Raw genomic sequence first — 20043 nt, 5'->3', positions numbered from 1 at the left:
TGGTGAGTAGCAAATACCACTGATATTCAACCTTGGAGTTTCAATTGCTTGAAGACAGATGTTACATAGTTAGCCACAAAATGTTACATGTTTATGCTGTCATTTATTTGTGCTGGTAGTTTTATTTTCACCTATAATTGTTTATCGTTGGTTGAGGACACTGTGTGCGAGTTACTGAAGGATGTAGGTACTGGGTCCACAAGGAGCAGAAATATGCGAGCACCGAGAAACAAATGTTCACCAATTTACTCCCAAAATGCTACATCGAACTGACAGTGCTGTCTGTTGCCCTAGACCGAATAATTACCGACTTATCAAGACTAGCCAGTGACAGTTGAGAAAGGGTGACCCTTGTCTTGATTCTCAGCTAGTTAAACAGCTTTTCTATTGACACTTTATCACATACGAGCTGCAAGCAACACAGTACATTGGTGTGATGTCACGTGTGCTGCACTGCTGTTGAAATTGCTTGTCAATATTTTATCAAGTTCTAGTCTTCAATTACTTATTTTAAAGTTTATTTGTGTTAATATTTGCTGTAAAAGCAAATTATTAATGAATTTTTATTAATCTCAGTCTTTCTTCCTGTGTTATTAACTCAAGTGGTCTGTTATTCATGTGTACTTACGTCGTTCATCCAAGCCTTATGCCTCAGTAGTGTGTTTAAATTTTGCAGTGTGCAATTGCAGCTGTAGCAGTTATAAAGCTAAGTATTGACAGAGTTATTTGTGCACTGTTATGCAGTATTAATTTTAATAGTTTTCAGTAGTGTTTCATTCTGTTTTTGGTGAAATAACGATTTAATAAACTTTTGGAAATGTTCACTCGCTATGTTTTTTTTTAGGGTTTTCTATGTGTTGAAGTCAATTTGCAAATTTTGTTCTTTAGTTTTCAGCTGACGTTTCTTATTGTTCCTAGTAAAATATTTCAGTAAAATTTTCTACTGTTCCAGTGGCTGCTTGAATTTTATGTTTTAGCTAATAATTTTGTGAAGTATTGTTGGTATTGGTATTAGCTGTGGTGAAGTAGTATTAATACAAGCAGTTGCTTTCTTAGTAGACAGAGAATTTTGAGACTGCTACTGTTAGTTCTACAAATAGTTCTACTGGTGTAACTGAACTTAGGTAACATAGACATATATTGCCAATTTTCAGTAACTGTAAAATTTTAGCATGTGGGCTCTGTCGTAAGTTTGTGAGTAGTGGGTTACGGTGAGCGATTTGTTCAATGTATTTTCATTGGGGGAAATGCAGTGGGGAAGCCAGAGGGCATTCCAGTGCGATCCTCTTCTGGGAATGCAGAATCTGTAGTAGAAATAAGTTGATAGAGGAGTGGGAGTGTAAGATCTGTGCCCTTCAGGTGCAGTTACAACACGCAAAGGAGGAACTAGATAGGTTGAGCAGGGAGAAGGGTGGTGGGGAATGGAAACTGGCAGTTGGCGCAAGGAGGAGGAGGAGGAGGAGGAGGAGGAGGAGGAGGAGGAGGAGGAGGTGGTGGTATTCAGACAGTTTTACTTTGTGTACACGCAATATATTTGATCAACTGTCAGAGTTCAAAAGGAGAGGAGCGTCTTGCAGCCATAGATGTAGGGGACATGTAACAGTCCTCAGCAGTTAGGAGGTCTAGGTTAGTTGGAAAAACTAACAGAAAGAAGAAGGTTCTGCTGCTAGGTAGTTCGCACAGTAGAGGTGTGGGTCAGCAGCGGTAGAGGTGTGGGCCAGCAGTTGCAGAAAGTGTTGGGGAGTGAGTACCAGGTCACCAGCATTGTGCAGCCTAGTACACGGTTGGCTCAGTTGACTGACAGTACAGGGGAGTTATGTAAGAACTTTACAAAGGAGGATCAGGTAGTGATAGTGAGTGGAGCAGGGAACAGTCTTGATAGGGATAGGAATTATAATTAACTTCTATTTGTTGTTGTTTATAGGTCCCATAACTCTGAGTCCAGGGCATTTCTGCTCAAGCTAGAGAGGGTTCTGGATCAGAAATTAGTTATATGTAGTGACTTCAATATAAATTTTGTATATGATGGTGCAAGAAAAAGGGTATGATCTGATGAAGACAATGTTTTTCCAACTAAGGTGCAGGGAACAGTAGCACAGCCATAGACAATATTTTTATTCATTCTTCATTACTAGATGGGAATTCAGTTAGTAAAAGAGTGAATGGCCTTTCAGACCATGAGGCACAAATTTTAACACTAAAATGCTTTTGTACTCAAACAAATGTCACATATAATTACAAATTGTGTAGGAAAGTTAATCCAGCAGCAATAGACAGTTTTTTAAACCTTGTCAAGGGGAAAAAGTGGCAGGATGTTTATAGTGCCGATAACATAGGTGAAAAATATAATTCTTTCCTTAATACATTTCTCATGCTCTTTGAGAGTTGCTTCCCATTAGAATGTTCTAAAAGGGGTACTAGCAGTAACAGGCAGCCCAGGTGGCTCACTAGTGGGATAAGGATATCATGCAGAACAAAGTGAGAATTAGATCAAAATGTTAGAAGTAGTCGCAATCAAGCTACAGTAGGCCATTACAAACAGTATTGCAAGGCACTTAAAAATGTTTTTATGAAGGCAAAGAGTATGTGGTATGCAAACAGAATAGCTGATTCACAGGATAAAATTAAAACCATATGGTCAGTTGTGAAGGAAGTGTCTAGTCAGCAGCACAAGATCGATGATAGAAAGTCAGTTCGCAGTAATAATATTTCTGTTACTGATAAAACAGATATTTAACAATCATTTTCTGAGCATTCTCTTGGCAAAAGCCTTTCTGTCTGAGATTGATGTCTGAAACACTCCTCTGTGATACTGACAAGTGGGAGATTCAGTCAATAATTAAATGAGTGAAGACAAAGGACTCTTATGGATATGATGGAGTGCCTAGCAGAATATTAAAGTACTGTGCAGCACATGCTAGCCATGTATTTAGCCATATTTGTAATTTTTCCTTTAGGAATGGTCAGATTCCTGAATGATTAAAGTACTCAGTAGTAAAGCCACTTTATAAAAAGGGAAAAAAGGACAATGTAGACACTTTTCAACCTATTTCTATGACATCAGTGTTCACTAAAGTTATTGAAAAGGCTGTGTATGTAAGGATAATTGCTTATTCTATATCACACAATTTGCTACCAAATGTACAGTTCGGCTTTAGAAGTCGTTTAACAACTGAAAATGCTATATTCTATTTTGTCTGTGAGGTACTGGATGGGTTAAACAAAATGTTTCAAATACCAGGCATATTTGATTGTGTTGATCATAAAATATTGCTCCAGAAGTTGGACCATTATGGAATATGGGAGGTAGCTCTCAACTGGTTCACCACTTACTTTAGCAACAGCCAGCAAAAGGTCATTACTCACAATGTTGAGAATGGCTGTGAGGTGGGGTCTGAGTGTGGTACGGTCAGGGAGGGGGTGGGGGGTGCCCCAGGGATCAGTGTTGGGGGTCACTCTTGTTCCATATTCATATAAATGATATGCCCTCTAGTACTACAGGTAGAACATTTCTGTTTGCTGATGACATTAACTTGGTAGTAAAGGATGTTGTGTGCAACATTGGCTTGGTTTCAAATAGTGCAGTTCATGACCTAAGTTCATGGCTTGTAGAAAATAAATTAACACAAAATCACAGTAAGTTTTTACAGTTTCTAACACACAATTCAACAAAACCAGACATTTTAATTTCACAGAACTGGCATATGATTAGTGAAATTGAACAATTCAAATTTCTAGGTGTTTAGATAGATAGTAAACTGTCATGGAAAGCCCACATTCAGGATCTTGTTCAAAGACTTAATGCTGCCATTTTTGCTATTGGAAAGGTATCCGAAGTGAGTGATCGTTTGACATGAAAATTAGTCTACTTTGGTTATTTTCATTTGCTTATGTCATAATGTATTACATTTTGGGGTAACTCTTCCCATTGTAAAAGGATATTTTTGACTCGGAAACGGGCGGTTCAGGCAATAAAGGTATAAGTTCACTAAGATCTTGTTGATCCTTGTTTACGAGTCTGGGTATTTTGCATTAGCCTTTAACTCTTATGCAGAAAGGTGTGCAATATATTGCTGCATCCATTTTCAGTAAGATACCACTCGAATTCAAATCAAAACTGAAGAGTTCCTTGAAAAATTGAGCTGATTCTTGTTATATTGTTGATTGTGTTTACTTAAACTTATGGACTGACTTTTTTGGGTTAATAATCATTTTATTTTTTATCTGTTATTACTTTTATATTGTAATTTTATGTACTAACATGTCCCATGACCTTAGAGATTTGCTGCTCAATTTGATCCTATGGAACTTGACGTGTAAATAAAAAAAAAAAAATAAAGTAGTGCAGGCATTCTGCAGTGGGCACCCACATGCATTGATGCAGTTAGTTGGTAGCATTCCAATGTGGTAGCAGCTTTAGGTGTCTGCACAAGTTGCTGTGTGCATGCCTCTACTCTTTGCATATCATACATTCTACAATCTGTCAGCGACAAACAACAAAAAATTTTATATTTCTGTGGTTTTTGTCCATTCCAGAGGGAAACGCACTATATTGTATCATGTTTTTGTACTATATCTTACAGTTTCTGATGCATTAGTCTTTCCTGTTGTTTTAGATCTGTTAAAATACTTTGTTTTAACCGATACAAACACACATTTTATTCATCACGAATGCACAAGCATTACAGCTATGCAATTATCATTTCTGCATTGGTGTTTGAAGGGAGGCACACAATTTCAAAGTGTTTTTGACATTTGAGCATGAGGCAGATGGACAGACAGAGTGAAGGACAGGAGATATAGGGGGGAGGGGAAGGAGGGGAGGAGAGGAGGAGGAGGAGGAGGAGGAGAGACTTCAATGCAGAGGGTGATCACATCTTTGGATGTGGGGTAGTGGAAGTCTTTCAGAGGAGATTGTTTTTCACTAAAATGTTTTATTCTCTTAGCATGTTCAGTATTAAAATTCTGTTACAAAACTGCAGTCAGTAATTGTTTTATTCTCTTGGCTAGTTGAAAATATACTTGTTTTAGACATTGTTTTACAGAATGTAATAAGTGATGGGATCTCATGTGTTCCTTTCCATCCTTATTGGTGCTCATCACAACAACAGTTTGGCCAGGGATTGCAGATAAACTGATGATAGGTACAATACTCCTTGCTTCATTAGTATGGTTAAGTAATCAGAATGAGTGATGAAGTAATGACACAAAATATTTGCATTCTATCAAGATAGGTACATACGTATGATTTTTACAACCACAAACATCAGAAGAAGGTACAAACAAAAACAGCTTATAGATTTTGTGACTTTAAATTTAAATCTCAACATCAAAACACAAGTGAAAGAGAAAAGACACGAATTGTAGCCATCCTCTTACCGGCGTGCGATTGCCCTCGTAAACGGCACGGCTCCCATCGTAAGGCTGCATCTCGTGGTAGCCGTAAGACCCTCCCGTCGGGGGCGTGGCGCTGGCACCAGTCGCAAATTCAGGGTACATACGGTCCGCATAATGGTGTGCTGCAGGTACGTAGTGTGGGTACGGGGGCGGCTGGTAGCTCGCATAGTGGTGTGGGAGGATGTGTGGAGGCGGAAGGTCCTCGTAGTCTGCATAGTGCCGCTCCAGCATCCCCCCAGAAGGTGCAGGTGGAGGGGGCGGATACATCTGAAATAGCAACATGTCTGCTTGCATGAACAGATAAAAGAAACAACACTGTACAATTTCAAATTATGGTTACAGTTGTGGTGCTTCTACTTTCAATGAATAATTAAAAACAACAAGATTTCCTTTGGCTCTTTGTAAAAAATGTGGACAACTTTGCTGCTCGATGGCAATTATGTAGTAAATGACACTATTTAAAAAAAATCTGTAACATTCTGGGCAGAAGAGGAGTATTCACTTATTTGTATTAGTGTGCAAAACAGGAACTGGACTGAACTCTTAATTAAGAACAACAGCAACAGAATTGACAGTTATACAGTGTGTGTCCCAAATGCAAGAGAAAGTCATAACGTTAAAAAAATGAAGTTAAATAATTAAATTATTGTTTGTTTGCAGTTATATGTTTGCAATTCATGGTACACATTGAGATGCCCTTACCTCAGAACAGCAGCGTGCCATCAGAGAAGCCAAAACAAAACGGTGCAGCCTTGTTGATAATGTGGAGAATCGTGCAGTAATATGTCAGTTGCAACATCACCACAGAACACTGCATGTGAGTGGCAAAACCAAGTGATAGACACTCATCCGCCCTACCACTTGCTTCGCACTCATTGCAGAAGCACACGGACAGTAGTTTCTGCACGCACTGTCACACACTTACTGAGTGGCATGCACTCATAGAGTGGCCTGCTAAGGAAACATGGAGTCCGCACTGTTTCATCACAATGTAATGGCACTAATATGTCCAGCAAATGTCGGAATGAATTCAGAATTAGAATTTCACTGTAGCTGTAGATTTTACACGTTCTACAGAGGAAGTGTGTGCTGTATGTCTGAGATTCATCAAATATTACCATAGCAGCTCAGTATGAGTGTGTCTATTGAAAATTAAGGAGCTGACAATACAGGATGTTACTGAAGGTCACTCATCTAGCTGTGAGCTGTAAATTTGTTTGAACGAATAGCTGATGAAATAATACTGACATTCAGTAGCACCGAGACATATTTTGGACAGAACAAATGAAAAAGATTTATGTTGGGGAACAACATACTATAATTGTCAACTTTGTCTATAATTAACAAAAAAAACTTCAATCCAGCTACAATGTAGGCTGGCTCTCAAGAGTAAATCAAGCAAATTAATTAATAGAACTTGTTATAGTCGATAATATTAACCGGAATCACCATAAAGAAAGTGCAAGATTTAGTGTAAGCAGAGATGAGCATTATTTGAACAAATTTCTACTAGATAATTATCCAATTAGTATATCACTCACACAAATTTGAAAGACACTAATAAATACGTAAGATCATTACCTTGGTCCAAAAAGGGGTCCAATATTCAGTAACCATTAAAAACTTGGTTTCAGATAAAGCACAGTTTATACAGAGTTTGAAAGACTTTTTGATAGGCAACTCCTTCTACTCTACTGATGAATATGCTAACAGGGACTATCAGAGCAGCACATGAAAAAAATGTCTGTTAGATTTCTGTTCTGACAGCACTTAGGTTACAACAGTCAAGATTACGTATTTTGTGTATGATAAACTTATTAAACAACAACAGTGTGTCATTCTGACAGCATATTAATTCTGTAAATATTAGCAGTTACAGTCTACTGTAATGTAACCACCTATTTTGAAAATCTCCTGACAAATGGCCACGGTAGTAAGTATTATATTTTTCCAGACCGGAAAGCATGCCAGTCCATGGCACGAATCCGCCCGGTGGATTAGTGTCAAGTTCTGGTGTGCCAGCCAGTCTGTGGATGGTTTTTAAGGTGGTTTTGGAGTGACACTTGTCTGATGTGAGGCATTCCCAGGGGGGGATCCACTGGGAGCCGATCCACACAATAACCCTGGGTTCGGTGTGGGGCAGCAGTGGGGTGAGTGGATTGCTGTAGCCTGTAGTGGGGGTTGTGAACCACTGAGGGCTATGGCGAGGACAAATTATCTCTGTCGTTTCTAGGTCCCCATTTCCATACAACTTATTGATATATGACTATGAACTTTCTTCATTTTGCTGTGTCGAAACATTTCTGTTGGTGTGTACCTGGTGTGGTTGGGATTCATGGGTCGGTCCCCACATTGTAAGCATCGACCCTAATACTTGTTGATTATTTTCTCATTTCATGAGGCAATATATCCTTAAATACTGTTGTTTATGTGACTAATTGAGTCTGTGCTATATTCCTACTTGTGATTGAGTATATTCTTCTGGTCAGCATCTGCTGTGAAATTCTTGAGTTAGCTCACTCGTCATACACTTAGGCTCTGAATTTTTTCTTCCCTTTTGATGATTTTGAAGGTGTGACTGTAAAGATGTAAACTTGCAATTTGTAATTCTAGTACTTTACATAGCCCCTGCACTTATTTCAATAGTTTAGTATTGTCATGTTGTAATTTTGACTTTGTATGTTGTAATGTAGACTTTGTATCATTTGTCTTGGGACGGAATGTTCCATAGATCTGAAAATTTGAATGCCATATCCCTTTTATGTATAGATTATGACTTGTATAGTAGGCATTTTTCTTACATTTTGAGCAACTTCATGTGATTTTTGTCCATAATTTTGGAAATTGTCACTATATGTTAATTTTGCCATTTCACTACTCATCTGTTTTTTGTAATCAGATATTTGTCAGATGCTATGTATTTCCCCTCTATACCTTCTGCAGTTTTTTCTAAGCTGACTTATACTTATGTTCATAGGGAGGTGATGATATACACCCTAAAATTTTCTAGTAATTTTCGAATTTAACTTCAACAATCTGTATTCTACCTTTTGACATCAGTTGGTACACCACCTGGCAAATCTTATAGGAGGTCACAAAATATTGTGAAAACATAATTTCCATATAATGTGAGGGGGGTGTTGTAACGGGACATCTTCCTCTTGCATTACTTTTTCTCAACAGTAGTTGTCAATACCAGTATTATTTTTTGAATTTTGGACAGATCTGTATTATCTCAATTACTTCTCTGGAAACTTTTATATAATTTTATACACAATATATTAAAAACAAAGATTCCAAGACTTACCAAACGGGAAAGCGCCGGCAGACAGGCACAATGAACAAAACACACACACAGAATTACTACCTTTCGCAACTGATGGTTGCTTCTTCACGAAAGAGGGAAGGAGAGGGAAAGACAAAAGGATGTGGGTTTTAAGGGAGAGGGTAAGGAGTCATTCCAATCCCGGGAGCGGAAAGACTTCCCTTAGGGGGAAAAAAGGACAGGTGTACACTCGCACACAGACACATATCCATCCACACATACAAGCTTGTGTCTGTGTATGTGCGGATGGATATGTGTGTGTGTGTGTGCGCGCGAGTGTAGACCTGTCCTTTTTTCCCCCTAAGGGAAGTCTTTCCGCTCCCGGGATTGGAATGACTCCTTACCCTCTCCCTTAAAACCCACATCCTTTCGTCTTTCCCTCTCCTTCCCTCTTTCCTGAAGAAGCAACCATCGGTTGCGAAAGCTAGTAATTCTGTGTGTGTGTTTGTGTGTTTTGTTCATTGTGTGTTTTGTTCATTGTGCCTGTCTGCCGGCGCTTTCCCGCTTGGTAAGTCTTGGAATCTTTGTTTTTAATATATTTTTCCCATGTGGAAGTTTCTTTCTATTTTATTTATACACAATATGTTATATTTAAAGCTAAAATTTATGAAAAGGAAGTACTTTGTGCAATATTTTAGTTTTGATCAATAGTTCTGAATGTACAACTAAATTTTTTTTTCTTTTCTTAACATTTGAAATTACGAATTATTGGAAGTATTTTTGCATGAACAATGTAATTTTGACTTTGTAAATGTGAAAAATCAAAAGACCATAGGATATACTAAAATGTGAGAAAATATATTTACATAAAAACAAAAATTCTGCAGCAACAGTCTTCAAATTTGTTTTTCCAAACGCGAGGACCTCAAGACATATTTTCAGCTTCAAAAACCAGACCCTTAGACGAGGAGAACTGGGGCCATCTTAACATGACAAGCTAAGTAAACTAGAAAGTTTATTGTAATCTTTGCTCCTCTCAGACCTTCATAAAAGACTTTGTGTAAAGTGGATAATACATGGAAGTAGGAAGAAGGGGGGTAGAATACAGTGTTGAGCATGGCTATACGTGTTTCACAGTCTAACAAATTTAGCTGACTCTGCATTTACCAGTACTGCCCCCTATCTCTCCTAACATGCAGAAGTACTTTATGTAAGTAACCAAAGATGGGAATGCCACCATGGCACCTTCATCCAGAGTGCCAATACTGCTAACACTGTCAGATATGGATGTCTCACTGATATAATTATGCAGTTTGTTTGTAACTGCAGTGCTCCAAAATGAGTGAACAAAATAAGAACTCAGTAGCAGCTAATGACAACTGTCAACACTCTGGAAAGTCTCTTAAAATGTTTAGGGCCAACTCTGAATAAGGTTTCCACCTTTCTAGCTAGCATGTGTCAATCCATTTACATAGAGTTTTGAGACTGAAAAGTTTTGGAAAGGAAAAGAGTTTGTAGGTCAACTTTTTTATTGGGAAAGTGTCAATACAAAATTTGAACGACTTTTTTCAATCTTCTGAACCAACTACAACTTTTGCAGCAGCATCTTACCCATGATTTAAAAACAAATAGTTCACTATTGCTGTCCATAAACATAAAAGAAAATGTAAAAACGAAAATTTATGTTTAATGTGACTTGGGAATTGAAACTAATATGCAGTAACAACAAAGTAATTTGCCAAAAGTACAGCAGAATTGATGATTTCTCAATTTTCACCAAAGGAGACACTGATGTGAGAGCCTTAGATTGTTATCCTGAAATAAAGATGATTTCAAGAGAAGATATAACACACCAATATCCTCTTTGAAAATGTAGAATGTTTTTTTCTGTAATGGATCACAGTGGTAGATCTTCAAAAACCAAATAAACATTCCATCCAACATTTGGGGGAGTCATTATGAAAACTAATTAATGGCAACAAAATGCGCATTTGTTTAATAAATAACAAAGAACTGGAGCAATAAATGTCACTGGATTTCAGATTTACCTATTAATCATAACAGTTTTTATTCACAGATGATGATTTGCTGTTTGTGAATAACAAATAATAATTTTTATTTGTATTCTTTATTAGTCATTCACATAAATTTTGCCTAACTTTGGTGGTATTGGAAGTACACTGTGCATGTGCACCCACAACTGCAAATTCGCAGCCTATTTGCAAGATAGTGCAAGCACATGATATATGTGTGGCTATTGACAATAGCCTGACATCTGCACAGCCGGTGCTCTGCTAGTGCTATTAAGCAAGGCAGCATCAGTCATCTTCAGCAACTTCATCAACATTAGCAGAGTGTATTTGTGTTGCACCTCGCATGCCACAGGCACGTGCAGATCATGTGGGTGGGCCACACACTTGCAAAGCTCTACCACTCAATTGTTTCCTAAACTGATAGCTTATGCCATTTACTTTTGGATGTGTAACAAAATTACATACTCCATACACTGACATAAAACTAAACGAACTGTCAATGTGTCTTACAATGTCTACAGATATGTCTTGCGAAGCACTATTAAGTGGACTAGCATAAGAGGTTACCTGGCAAGAGTTGAAACGTAAATTATAGATAAAACAGTGAACCATAGCTGTTGTGAATTGAATATTGCAACATTACTTTTGTTTTGATATAAGACATTTTTCCCTAGATTTCTGTTGTCAACATTTGCTGTAAATGCCAAAGTCTTCCACTAATATATGGCTACCTTAAGTAAGCAATCTTGATAGCTTTCAAAGAAAAAAGCATAAAGAACTGCTTCACAGATTTTATTCTGAAATCCAGAATTCATCCCTGCACCACTCACAACTACTGTTCAAACACATCCTCACACTACTAGTCCTACAGGACACGCGTCATTCACTGTAGACTGCCCAGTTGCAAAACCTGTCACAAACAACTCCCCCCCCCCCCTCCCCTTCCTCTCGCCATTTCCTACTGCAATCCAGCTGCAGACATATGCTGCCTTAAAAGTAAAGCCATGTGTAAGCACCCAACTTATACACTGTTATTCAAAAAACGGCTCAAATTTAATCAGTTTTTAGTTCATGAAATATAAAAACGCAGCTTATAAATGTTCAGTGTATCCCTCCCTCTCCTGCTACACAATTTCTGAGCATGTACACAATCTATCGAGTTTACTGCAACCGTGGGTTGGCCAGGGTTGTTTCTAGAAGTGGAATGTAAATTGCCACTTTTAAAAAGGCCCTAAAGAAAAAGTCATGGTACGAAATTAACAATTCTCGGCAGTCAGAATATTGAAACCAAGTCTTCTTTTTCCATGCAGGAAGGATCAATTTAAAAATTCTCAAACACTGAGTTGCCAATGAGGTGGAGCTCCATGTGTTGTTGTCTTCAGTCCTGAGACTGGTTTGATGCAGCTCTCCATGCTACTCTATCCTGTGCAAGCTGCTTCATCTCCCAGTACCTACTGCAACCTACATCCTTCTGAATCTGCTTAGTGTACTCATCTCTCGGTCTCCCTCTACGATTTTTACCCTCCACGCTGCCCTCCAATACTAAATTTGTGATCCCTTGATGCCTCAAAACATGTCCTACCAACCGATCCATTCTTCTAGTCAAGTTGTGCCTCAAACTTCTCTTCTCCCCAATCCTATTCAATACCTCCTCATTAGTTACGTGCTCTATCCACCTTATCTTCAGTATTCTTCTGTAGCACCACATTTTGAAAGCTTCTATTCTCTTCTTGTCCGAACTAGTTATCGTCCATGTTTCACTTCCATACATGGCTACACTCCAAACAAATACTTTCAGAAACGACTTCCTGATACATAAATCTATATTCGATGTTAACAAATTTCTCTTCTTCAGAAACGCTTTCCTTGCCATTGCCAGTCTACATTTTATATCCTCTCTACTTCGACCATCATCAGTTATTTTACTTCCTAAATAGCAAAACTCCTTTACTACTTTAATTGTCTCATTTCCTAATCTAATTCCCTCAGCATCACCCGATTTAATTTGACTACATTCCATTATCCTCGTTTTGCTTTTGTTAATGTTCATCTTATATCCTCCTTTCAAGACACTGTCCATTCCATTCAACTGCTCTTCCAAGTCCTTTGCCGTCTCTGACAGAATTACAATGTCATCGGCGAACCTCAAAGTTTTTATTTCTTCTCCATGAATTTTAATACCTACTCCAAATTTTTCTTTTGTTTCCTTTACTGCTTGCTCAATATACAGATTGAATAACATCGGGGAGAGGCTACAACCCTGTCTCACTCCCTTCCCAACCACTGCTTTCCCTTTCATGCCCCTCGACTCTTATGACTGCCATCTGGTTTCTGTACAAATTATAAATAGCCTTTCGCTCCCTGTATTTTACCCCTGCCACCTTTAGAATTTGAAAGAGTGTATTCCAGTCAAGTGGAGCTCCATGATGTTCAAAAATGAAATCTCGTGAGCTCTCAGTAAGTTGAGAAAAAGGCCAGTGCGTCCACATTTCTAAGTACATTATTCCACTAACAATTCACTCTAAGGTAAAGAATGGTCCAAAATCTCTGTTTTGCATTAAGGCATAAATCACTTAATTAGCTTTGTTGAGTCTCTCTCATGCTGCAACATTTGATGGCCATTTTGCAGACGCTGTAAGTGAATGAATATTGTGACATCAAGTTTAAGTTGGGTGCTTATTCCAATGGCTTATGGCTTTCGTAGTTGGTAGATCAGTGCCGGAACTGGAGGTGTGATACCCTCTGCACTGAAACTGCTCACTCACCTTGTGCTGCACAGCAGCCGTCTTACATATGATGCTAACTGGGTGTGTGCACTCTAGCAGCTGTTTATTCAACAATCAGTGCCCTAGCAATGCTAATCAAAAATTTAAGTCTTCTTTCTTCCAAAAGTGTGCAGATTAGCCATATCCACCGTATGTTTCATGAAATAAACATTAATTAATTGAGTCCAGCTTTTTTAATAACGCTGTATACCAACTGTGTTGCAATTACTGTGTAGCATTCTGTGTGTGTAAGAGAACTAACCAACTGTTTGTGCACACAAATGGCGATCACCAAACCGAGGCTAACTGCAAACTCGATCAGTCAACTGGCAAATGTGCTGCACGCCACTAGAACAATGACTTCAACACCCAAGCCACTTGCCACATGCTTCCCCTTTCTCACCCAACAGCAGCTCCTCTGAACAATACCTCCAGTGCAGCCTCTGTTCCCATAATCTCCTTGGCTGAAATCTCTGATAGTCGCTATCCCACAACCTTCATCTTCTCACCAGTAATTTTCCACATCACTTGTCTCTTGCTCTAGTCTTATACTCACCTCTCCCTACAGATCAGTGCACAGTTGTTATTGCCATATGTACAGAGGAAGTGTATACGACAAATCAATACTGCCACACTTACATCGCTGCCCTCGTTACTGGTGCTCGACGACTTCCTCCTCGGTGACAGCTGCTGCGGCTGGGCGGCGAGGTGCTGGGGAGAATCCGTAAACCGCAGTGGCCTCGCATCCTCGAGAGCCGGCCGGGAGTGCCGTGTGGGGCCGTGGTACGTGTTATGAGAGTAGCCCGACGCAGTCGAGAACTCGTAGTCGGGTGACAGGTGCGGCGGGATGCCACCACTTCGTTCGTGGTACCACCAGCGGCCACGCTCTGAAGTCTCCTCACCCGACCTGAAATAAAATATTTTATTTGAGTTTCCGTATCACTGCAGTGTAATGGTAACAGTGATTTTACTTTGTCCGACACAGGATGAGTTGAAAGACAGTGCTGAATATGTGTGACTCCTATGCAAATCCGTGTAAGTTACTCTTCACAAAAGCACATCAGCAACATGGTCTGCTACTCGGTGCTGGAGAAGTTGATGACGTCTCAAACTTGAATATTCTCTAATAAGAATATCATAAATAGAAAATTAATAAGAACTGTACATACATCAAGGAATGCTTCATTGTGAACATTACAGATAGAGCCCTACAACATGAATGGGCATAGAAGAACGGTCTGGCTTCGGGACAACCAGTGCCCACATGCTAAACATAGTCTACAAGATGACTCAAGGGATCTGAGTGCCTGGTGCTTGCCTTAAATCCAGAGATCAGAACTCACCCTCCAACACATTCTTGAATCCCAAACACCTCCCAGACATAACCTCTATTAACACCCATCCCCCCTTTTCTTGCTCATAATTATCTTTTTTTATTTCTCTTCCTCTGATCCTTCTTTACTTCTAATGCTATCCTCCTATCTTAACTGAAGCTGCAACTGTTCATTTCAGTTTACTATCTTTGACCTCCTATACTCTTTGACACCTCCCGATTGATCTTGCCTCAGCCTTACAACAAGTGTGCGCTTCTCATCCTATGGTCCACATCACATGCTGTTCCTTTTTAAGCTCGAAAGCTAGGACAGTGTCTTGTACATTTATAAGAAGGAACTTGAAAAAGTGAGTAACACATTGTTATGGCGGGCTAAGTAACTTTCATCAAATGCCCACTACACTTCAAAGTGACACAGATATGTGACACTGTCTTCCAGCATAGACACCAAGACCAAGACATTTCAACATGAAAAGTAGTCTACTTCGCATATTTTCATACGCTTATGTCATATGGTATTATTTTTTGGGGTAATTCTTCTGATTCAGAAAAGGGTATTTTTGGCTCAAAAATGGGCTGTTCAAGCTATGTGTGGTGTAAGTTCGAAAACCTCTTGTCGACCCTTATTCAATAGTCTGGGAATTTTGACATTGCCCTCACAGTATATATTTTCTTTAATGTCGTTTGTTGTTAGCAATATTAGCTTATTCCCAAGAGTTAGCAGCTTTCACTCAGTTAATACTAGGCAGAAATCAAATCTGCATGTGGAATGCACTTCCTTGACTCTTGTGCAGAAAGGAGTGCAGTATTCTGCTGCATCCATTTTCAATAAGCTACCACAAGAACTCAACAATCTTAGCAATAGCCCAAACACTTTCAACTCTAAACTAAAGAGTTTCCTCATGGCTCACTCCTTCTATTCTGCCGAGGAGCTCCTGGAAGAGCTAAAAAATTAAGCAAATTCCAGTGTTACATTCTTGATTTTCTTTAATTTAAACTAACGACTTGTCGCCTGAATATGTTTCTTATATTTCATTTTATCTTTTTGTACAATCTTCAACTGAATATGTTTCTTATATTTCATTTTATCTGTTTCTACAATCGTGTTATAATTTCATGTATTGACTCGTTCCATGACCATGGAGACTTCTCCTTAATGTGGTCCCACGGAACAATAAATAAATAAATAAGTCTCTGTAAACAGCATTGTACCAATCATTCAATTCCTCAATGACAGAAATCCATGCTCGCGTTGTGTAGCCATTCAAGACCCACAGTGAGAACGTCCATATCATTGGAGCATTTCTTTCCCCCAGATGTTCTAGCTCGATTATGTGGACATTGCCAACTGTGGTCATGTCAAAGGTCTTCCTTCCTGATCAGCATCACCCACATCTCCATGCAGCATTGGTCAAATTGTTATCATCATTTCACTACAGCTGGAGGTGACATTGCATTTGGTCCATATATTGATAGAATTTCGTGGTGAATCTGTGAGCAGTTTACATGTCTTGCTCAAAAGAATTGTATTGTCCAGTGTACTTCAACTTTTGAGTATGTTTGTTGTTGCTATGCCATTTCGTTTATGTGATTGAGCCTGAAGTGATTTAATAAAACTATAAGAAAATACTGGGAAGCAAATATTGCACCTCCTTGATATGGGTTTTCCCTCAGCAGAGTACCCACACAGTACACCAGTAGTTTTGCTTGAGACGTTCCTGAAGCATCACAGGAAATTCCCACAGTTCTGCAGTAGATAATCACTATCTGTTGGAAGTGCTATCAATACCAGTAATGTAAAAAAATTCCAGGGTAATCTTTTGGAATACCAAATTACAACAAAATAATAGATATTTTCATGAATAGCTTCGTACATTTTAGAAGTCCAGTTTTCATCAAGTCTCTTAGTTCTGTGTGAAGATGCTACAAGGATTTTGTGTTATTTGTTTGTCATTGACAACACCAAGTGTGAAAAAGTAGTGAACAGGTTGAAATTTTCAGGTTAATGTACCACTATGAGGCTTGTGGTTAGTTATAATCAGAGTATAAGTTGGAGATAATTTATTAAGTCAAATACAGTTACAAATGACTGCAGAAAACAGTGCAGGATGTCAGGTGATCTTAATGTAATCTTGACAACCTGGAACACAAATGAATAACTCTATGTATATTTTTCAGAGCTCCTTTTGCCAAAAACTCTTAAATCTTATCCGACACATTTATCTTGATGACTTGAACAAATGTTTTTCTTTGTAACATATGTACGTTACACTGACAGCAACTTTCTTTCAAACCAGGAGGAGAACAGGACCAAAAATCCCGTTCTCATACATAGTCAAGTTCATGTGACACAACTGATGCTTCTGAAATGTATATTGCACCAGATTTATGTTTTGTTATCAAGTTTTCTTTTGGAATGTTGAATGTTAAGCACTTGTTCAGGCTGAATGAATATTTGTCTCTCATTTGAGGTATCATGGTGTGCCTCTTATATTTCTAGTTCTTTGCCAGTCACAATGTGGATTAACACACTCAAAAAGAATGTCTCCTATGCTTTCCATGATTTTCACAAGCTTTGTTATCTATGCACCTGATGCAGAGAGTAACTTTCAAATGAACTGAGCTCTTTTTTATGTCTTTTAAGTAGCAGCTTTTCAGCCTATTCAAACTCCATTAGCACATATCCAGGTCAGCCAATGTCCACCATTGACAACATTGTTATCACACAGCTTATAACAATTGCTTGTCTCTTATGATGTATTTTATTTGTTCAAGATCCCTGAATATTTCTAATTAATATAAATTTTCTGTTACACTAAAGCATTCTAACCAACCAGGAAGATACTTCATCCTACAAAATGCTTTAGGCTTCCATGTCACTCCTGTAACTTCCTCTATCTTATCTGCCCACAATAAATTTGGTCTTTCCACATCTTCTGAAATGTAGCAAAGAATTTCCTCAGACTATCATCCATTCACCTGGCTACACATCCCACATAAATCCATTTTATTTTCTTTAGATTTATAACTATGTCTTGTGTTTCACACTATGTATTTCTTTTTTTTTCATTCTTAACATACATCTCTCCATTGTCCATTGCGTATCCATGGTTTCTGACTAGTTTTCTCATTAAAAAGTCTGTGACACTGTCTTAATATAATGGTTCTGATATCTTCGTGTAAAGTTTTTGTCGAAATTAATTAATGTGGTGCACTACTGTAGTCAGGGGGCAAGGTTGAACATGTTCATATTTTCTACATAGCAACCAAAGACGTAGAGGGGCAAACATCTCAACAATTGGATAATAAGTTTGTCATGAGTGGAAACCTTGAGTGACAGATTCAAAAAGCACCTCTTTAAGTTATTTCACAAAGTCATGAAGTATTAAATTTATGATAGAAAAAGAGTGTAATGCTCTATTTTAAATACAGAAAATATGTGCTAAGTTTCTGTATATTCAGAACTGAAGAAGGTTATAAAAATATTAAGTAAAGAACTGAACTATGAGAATTAATGGAGGGGGAAGGAGTGTTACAGAAGACACACCACCAACTCCTCGGTCATACAGAAGTGGGCACAAGGTTGCCTGTATTGGCAGCTCAACAATGTGTGTGGAAGCAACCTTGTGCAAAGGCAGGAGGGACACTGTGAAACAGCTCAGCAACTGACAACACAAGGTACATTTTACGGTTTATCAAAATCCTATGCTGGTTCACATTAAGATGTTTCTCCAAAATTCTTTAAAACAATTTGGGAGAACTTATATCTCAAACTTATGGCCTCTGTAGCCACAGAAGGAAAAGAATGTCAAATGTGATGCTTCATGCACTTATCTTCCACCAAACCTGTATTGACATCATGGTGTGGAAAAAATCCCATTTCAACTTCACGTTTGTAACGTCTCAATAATGTGTGAAGCAGCACAACAGAGGGCCCTCTCATCACTTAAAAGCAGCCACACACTCTTATCACTTTGAAAAGTTACACAGTGTTTTAAAGAATCCTAGATTCGATGCTGCTGTTGTGTTTATGACCTAAAAGAATGACAATTCATTGAAAATTTTTCAGAGTGATTCATGTACAGACTTCAGTAAAAGTGATACTACATCTGTTTGCACTGCATACATAACTATCTCCTGCTAACAAATAGTTAAAGAGCGGTGTTCAGCTGAGTTGCTGATTCCTTTTTTATAACCATAATATTTTGAATACTGACTAGTCATCTTTTTCAGGTGCGGTGAGCTGTGGTAGTATATGGCTGAACACCGAAATCGCACCATTAAGTAACACAATTCCTATACATGACAAATGCAGACATACAAGAGGTGAATGCATACTGCAGAGACCTGTCTGACACTAGGCGTGGATGCAGAGTGGCGGCATTGGCAAGCCTGATGTCGAACCCTGCTGCGACCCCTGCCAGCATGGCTGCCACGTTGCACAGCACCAGTTCGATGATGGACAGCTTCCCGGAGCGGCCCGCACCAGTCGCGGCCAGACCGTCGAAGTAGAGTGCTGCTGCCGGTAGGAGGTAGGGGGGACCCGCCCCCGATCCACTCACCGGCGGGCCTGAAGCCGACACGTATTCCGGTGGTGCCCGGTCAGGGTCCGGCATTCCGTAGTCTGCAGAAAACAGGTATAAACAACTTAGTATACATTTTCTACCATTTCCCTAACTCAAATGATGACCACCTCATTAACAATCAATATGTACTTATTTCTCAAGATTACATTAAGATAAAGTAAGGATTCATCAAAAATCAGAAGTATGATTTCATGTTATTCACATTTTCCTCAGTAGTTAGAGCTAAACTAACCCAATTTACACACAGTTTTATGTTCCACAGATCATTTGCATGATAAAATGATGTGGAACAACTCAACTTATATTCACATCAGAAACATTTTGCTAATCATTTAACATTGACATTACACTGATAGAAATTGGAATAGAAGGAGTAATCAAGGGGAAACTTTTTCTTAAACTTTACTTTCCTACCTGTCATACATCTTATATCACTAGGTAACTGATCAAAAATTTTGGTTGCAACATTGTGGACCTCTTTTTGTGCTAGACGACGTAATTGGTGCAATGAACCCCGTTTTCCTCTTGTATTATAATTATGTACATGACCGTCCCTTTTGAACTGCAGTGGATTATTTACAATAAACTTAATGAGTGAATAAATATACCGTGAAGCTGCAGTCAAAAAACCTACAGTAATTCCTTAAACAGATGCCCACACGAT

At 38.6% G+C, this 20043-nt stretch overlaps 1 protein-coding gene across 1 annotated transcript in view; it reads right to left on the bottom strand.

Moving 5' to 3' along the window:
* LOC126292316 (mitogen-activated protein kinase kinase kinase 11-like) overlaps positions 1-20043 on the bottom strand; it is a 576187-nt gene that overhangs the window by 24897 nt on the left and 531247 nt on the right. Inside the window, exons 8-10 of the mRNA XM_049986253.1 lie at positions 19141-19417; positions 14100-14367; positions 5380-5664 (exon numbers count right to left, since the gene is read on the bottom strand). Coding sequence (XP_049842210.1) covers positions 5380-5664; positions 14100-14367; positions 19141-19417 — 830 coding nt within the window. The remainder of the gene's footprint in view (positions 1-5379; positions 5665-14099; positions 14368-19140; positions 19418-20043) is intronic.

Source organism: Schistocerca gregaria, chromosome 9, assembly GCF_023897955.1.
Source record: "Schistocerca gregaria isolate iqSchGreg1 chromosome 9, iqSchGreg1.2, whole genome shotgun sequence".
Lineage (NCBI taxonomy): Eukaryota > Metazoa > Arthropoda > Insecta > Orthoptera > Acrididae > Schistocerca > Schistocerca gregaria.
This window is presented reverse-complemented; position numbering and strand designations above follow the sequence as displayed.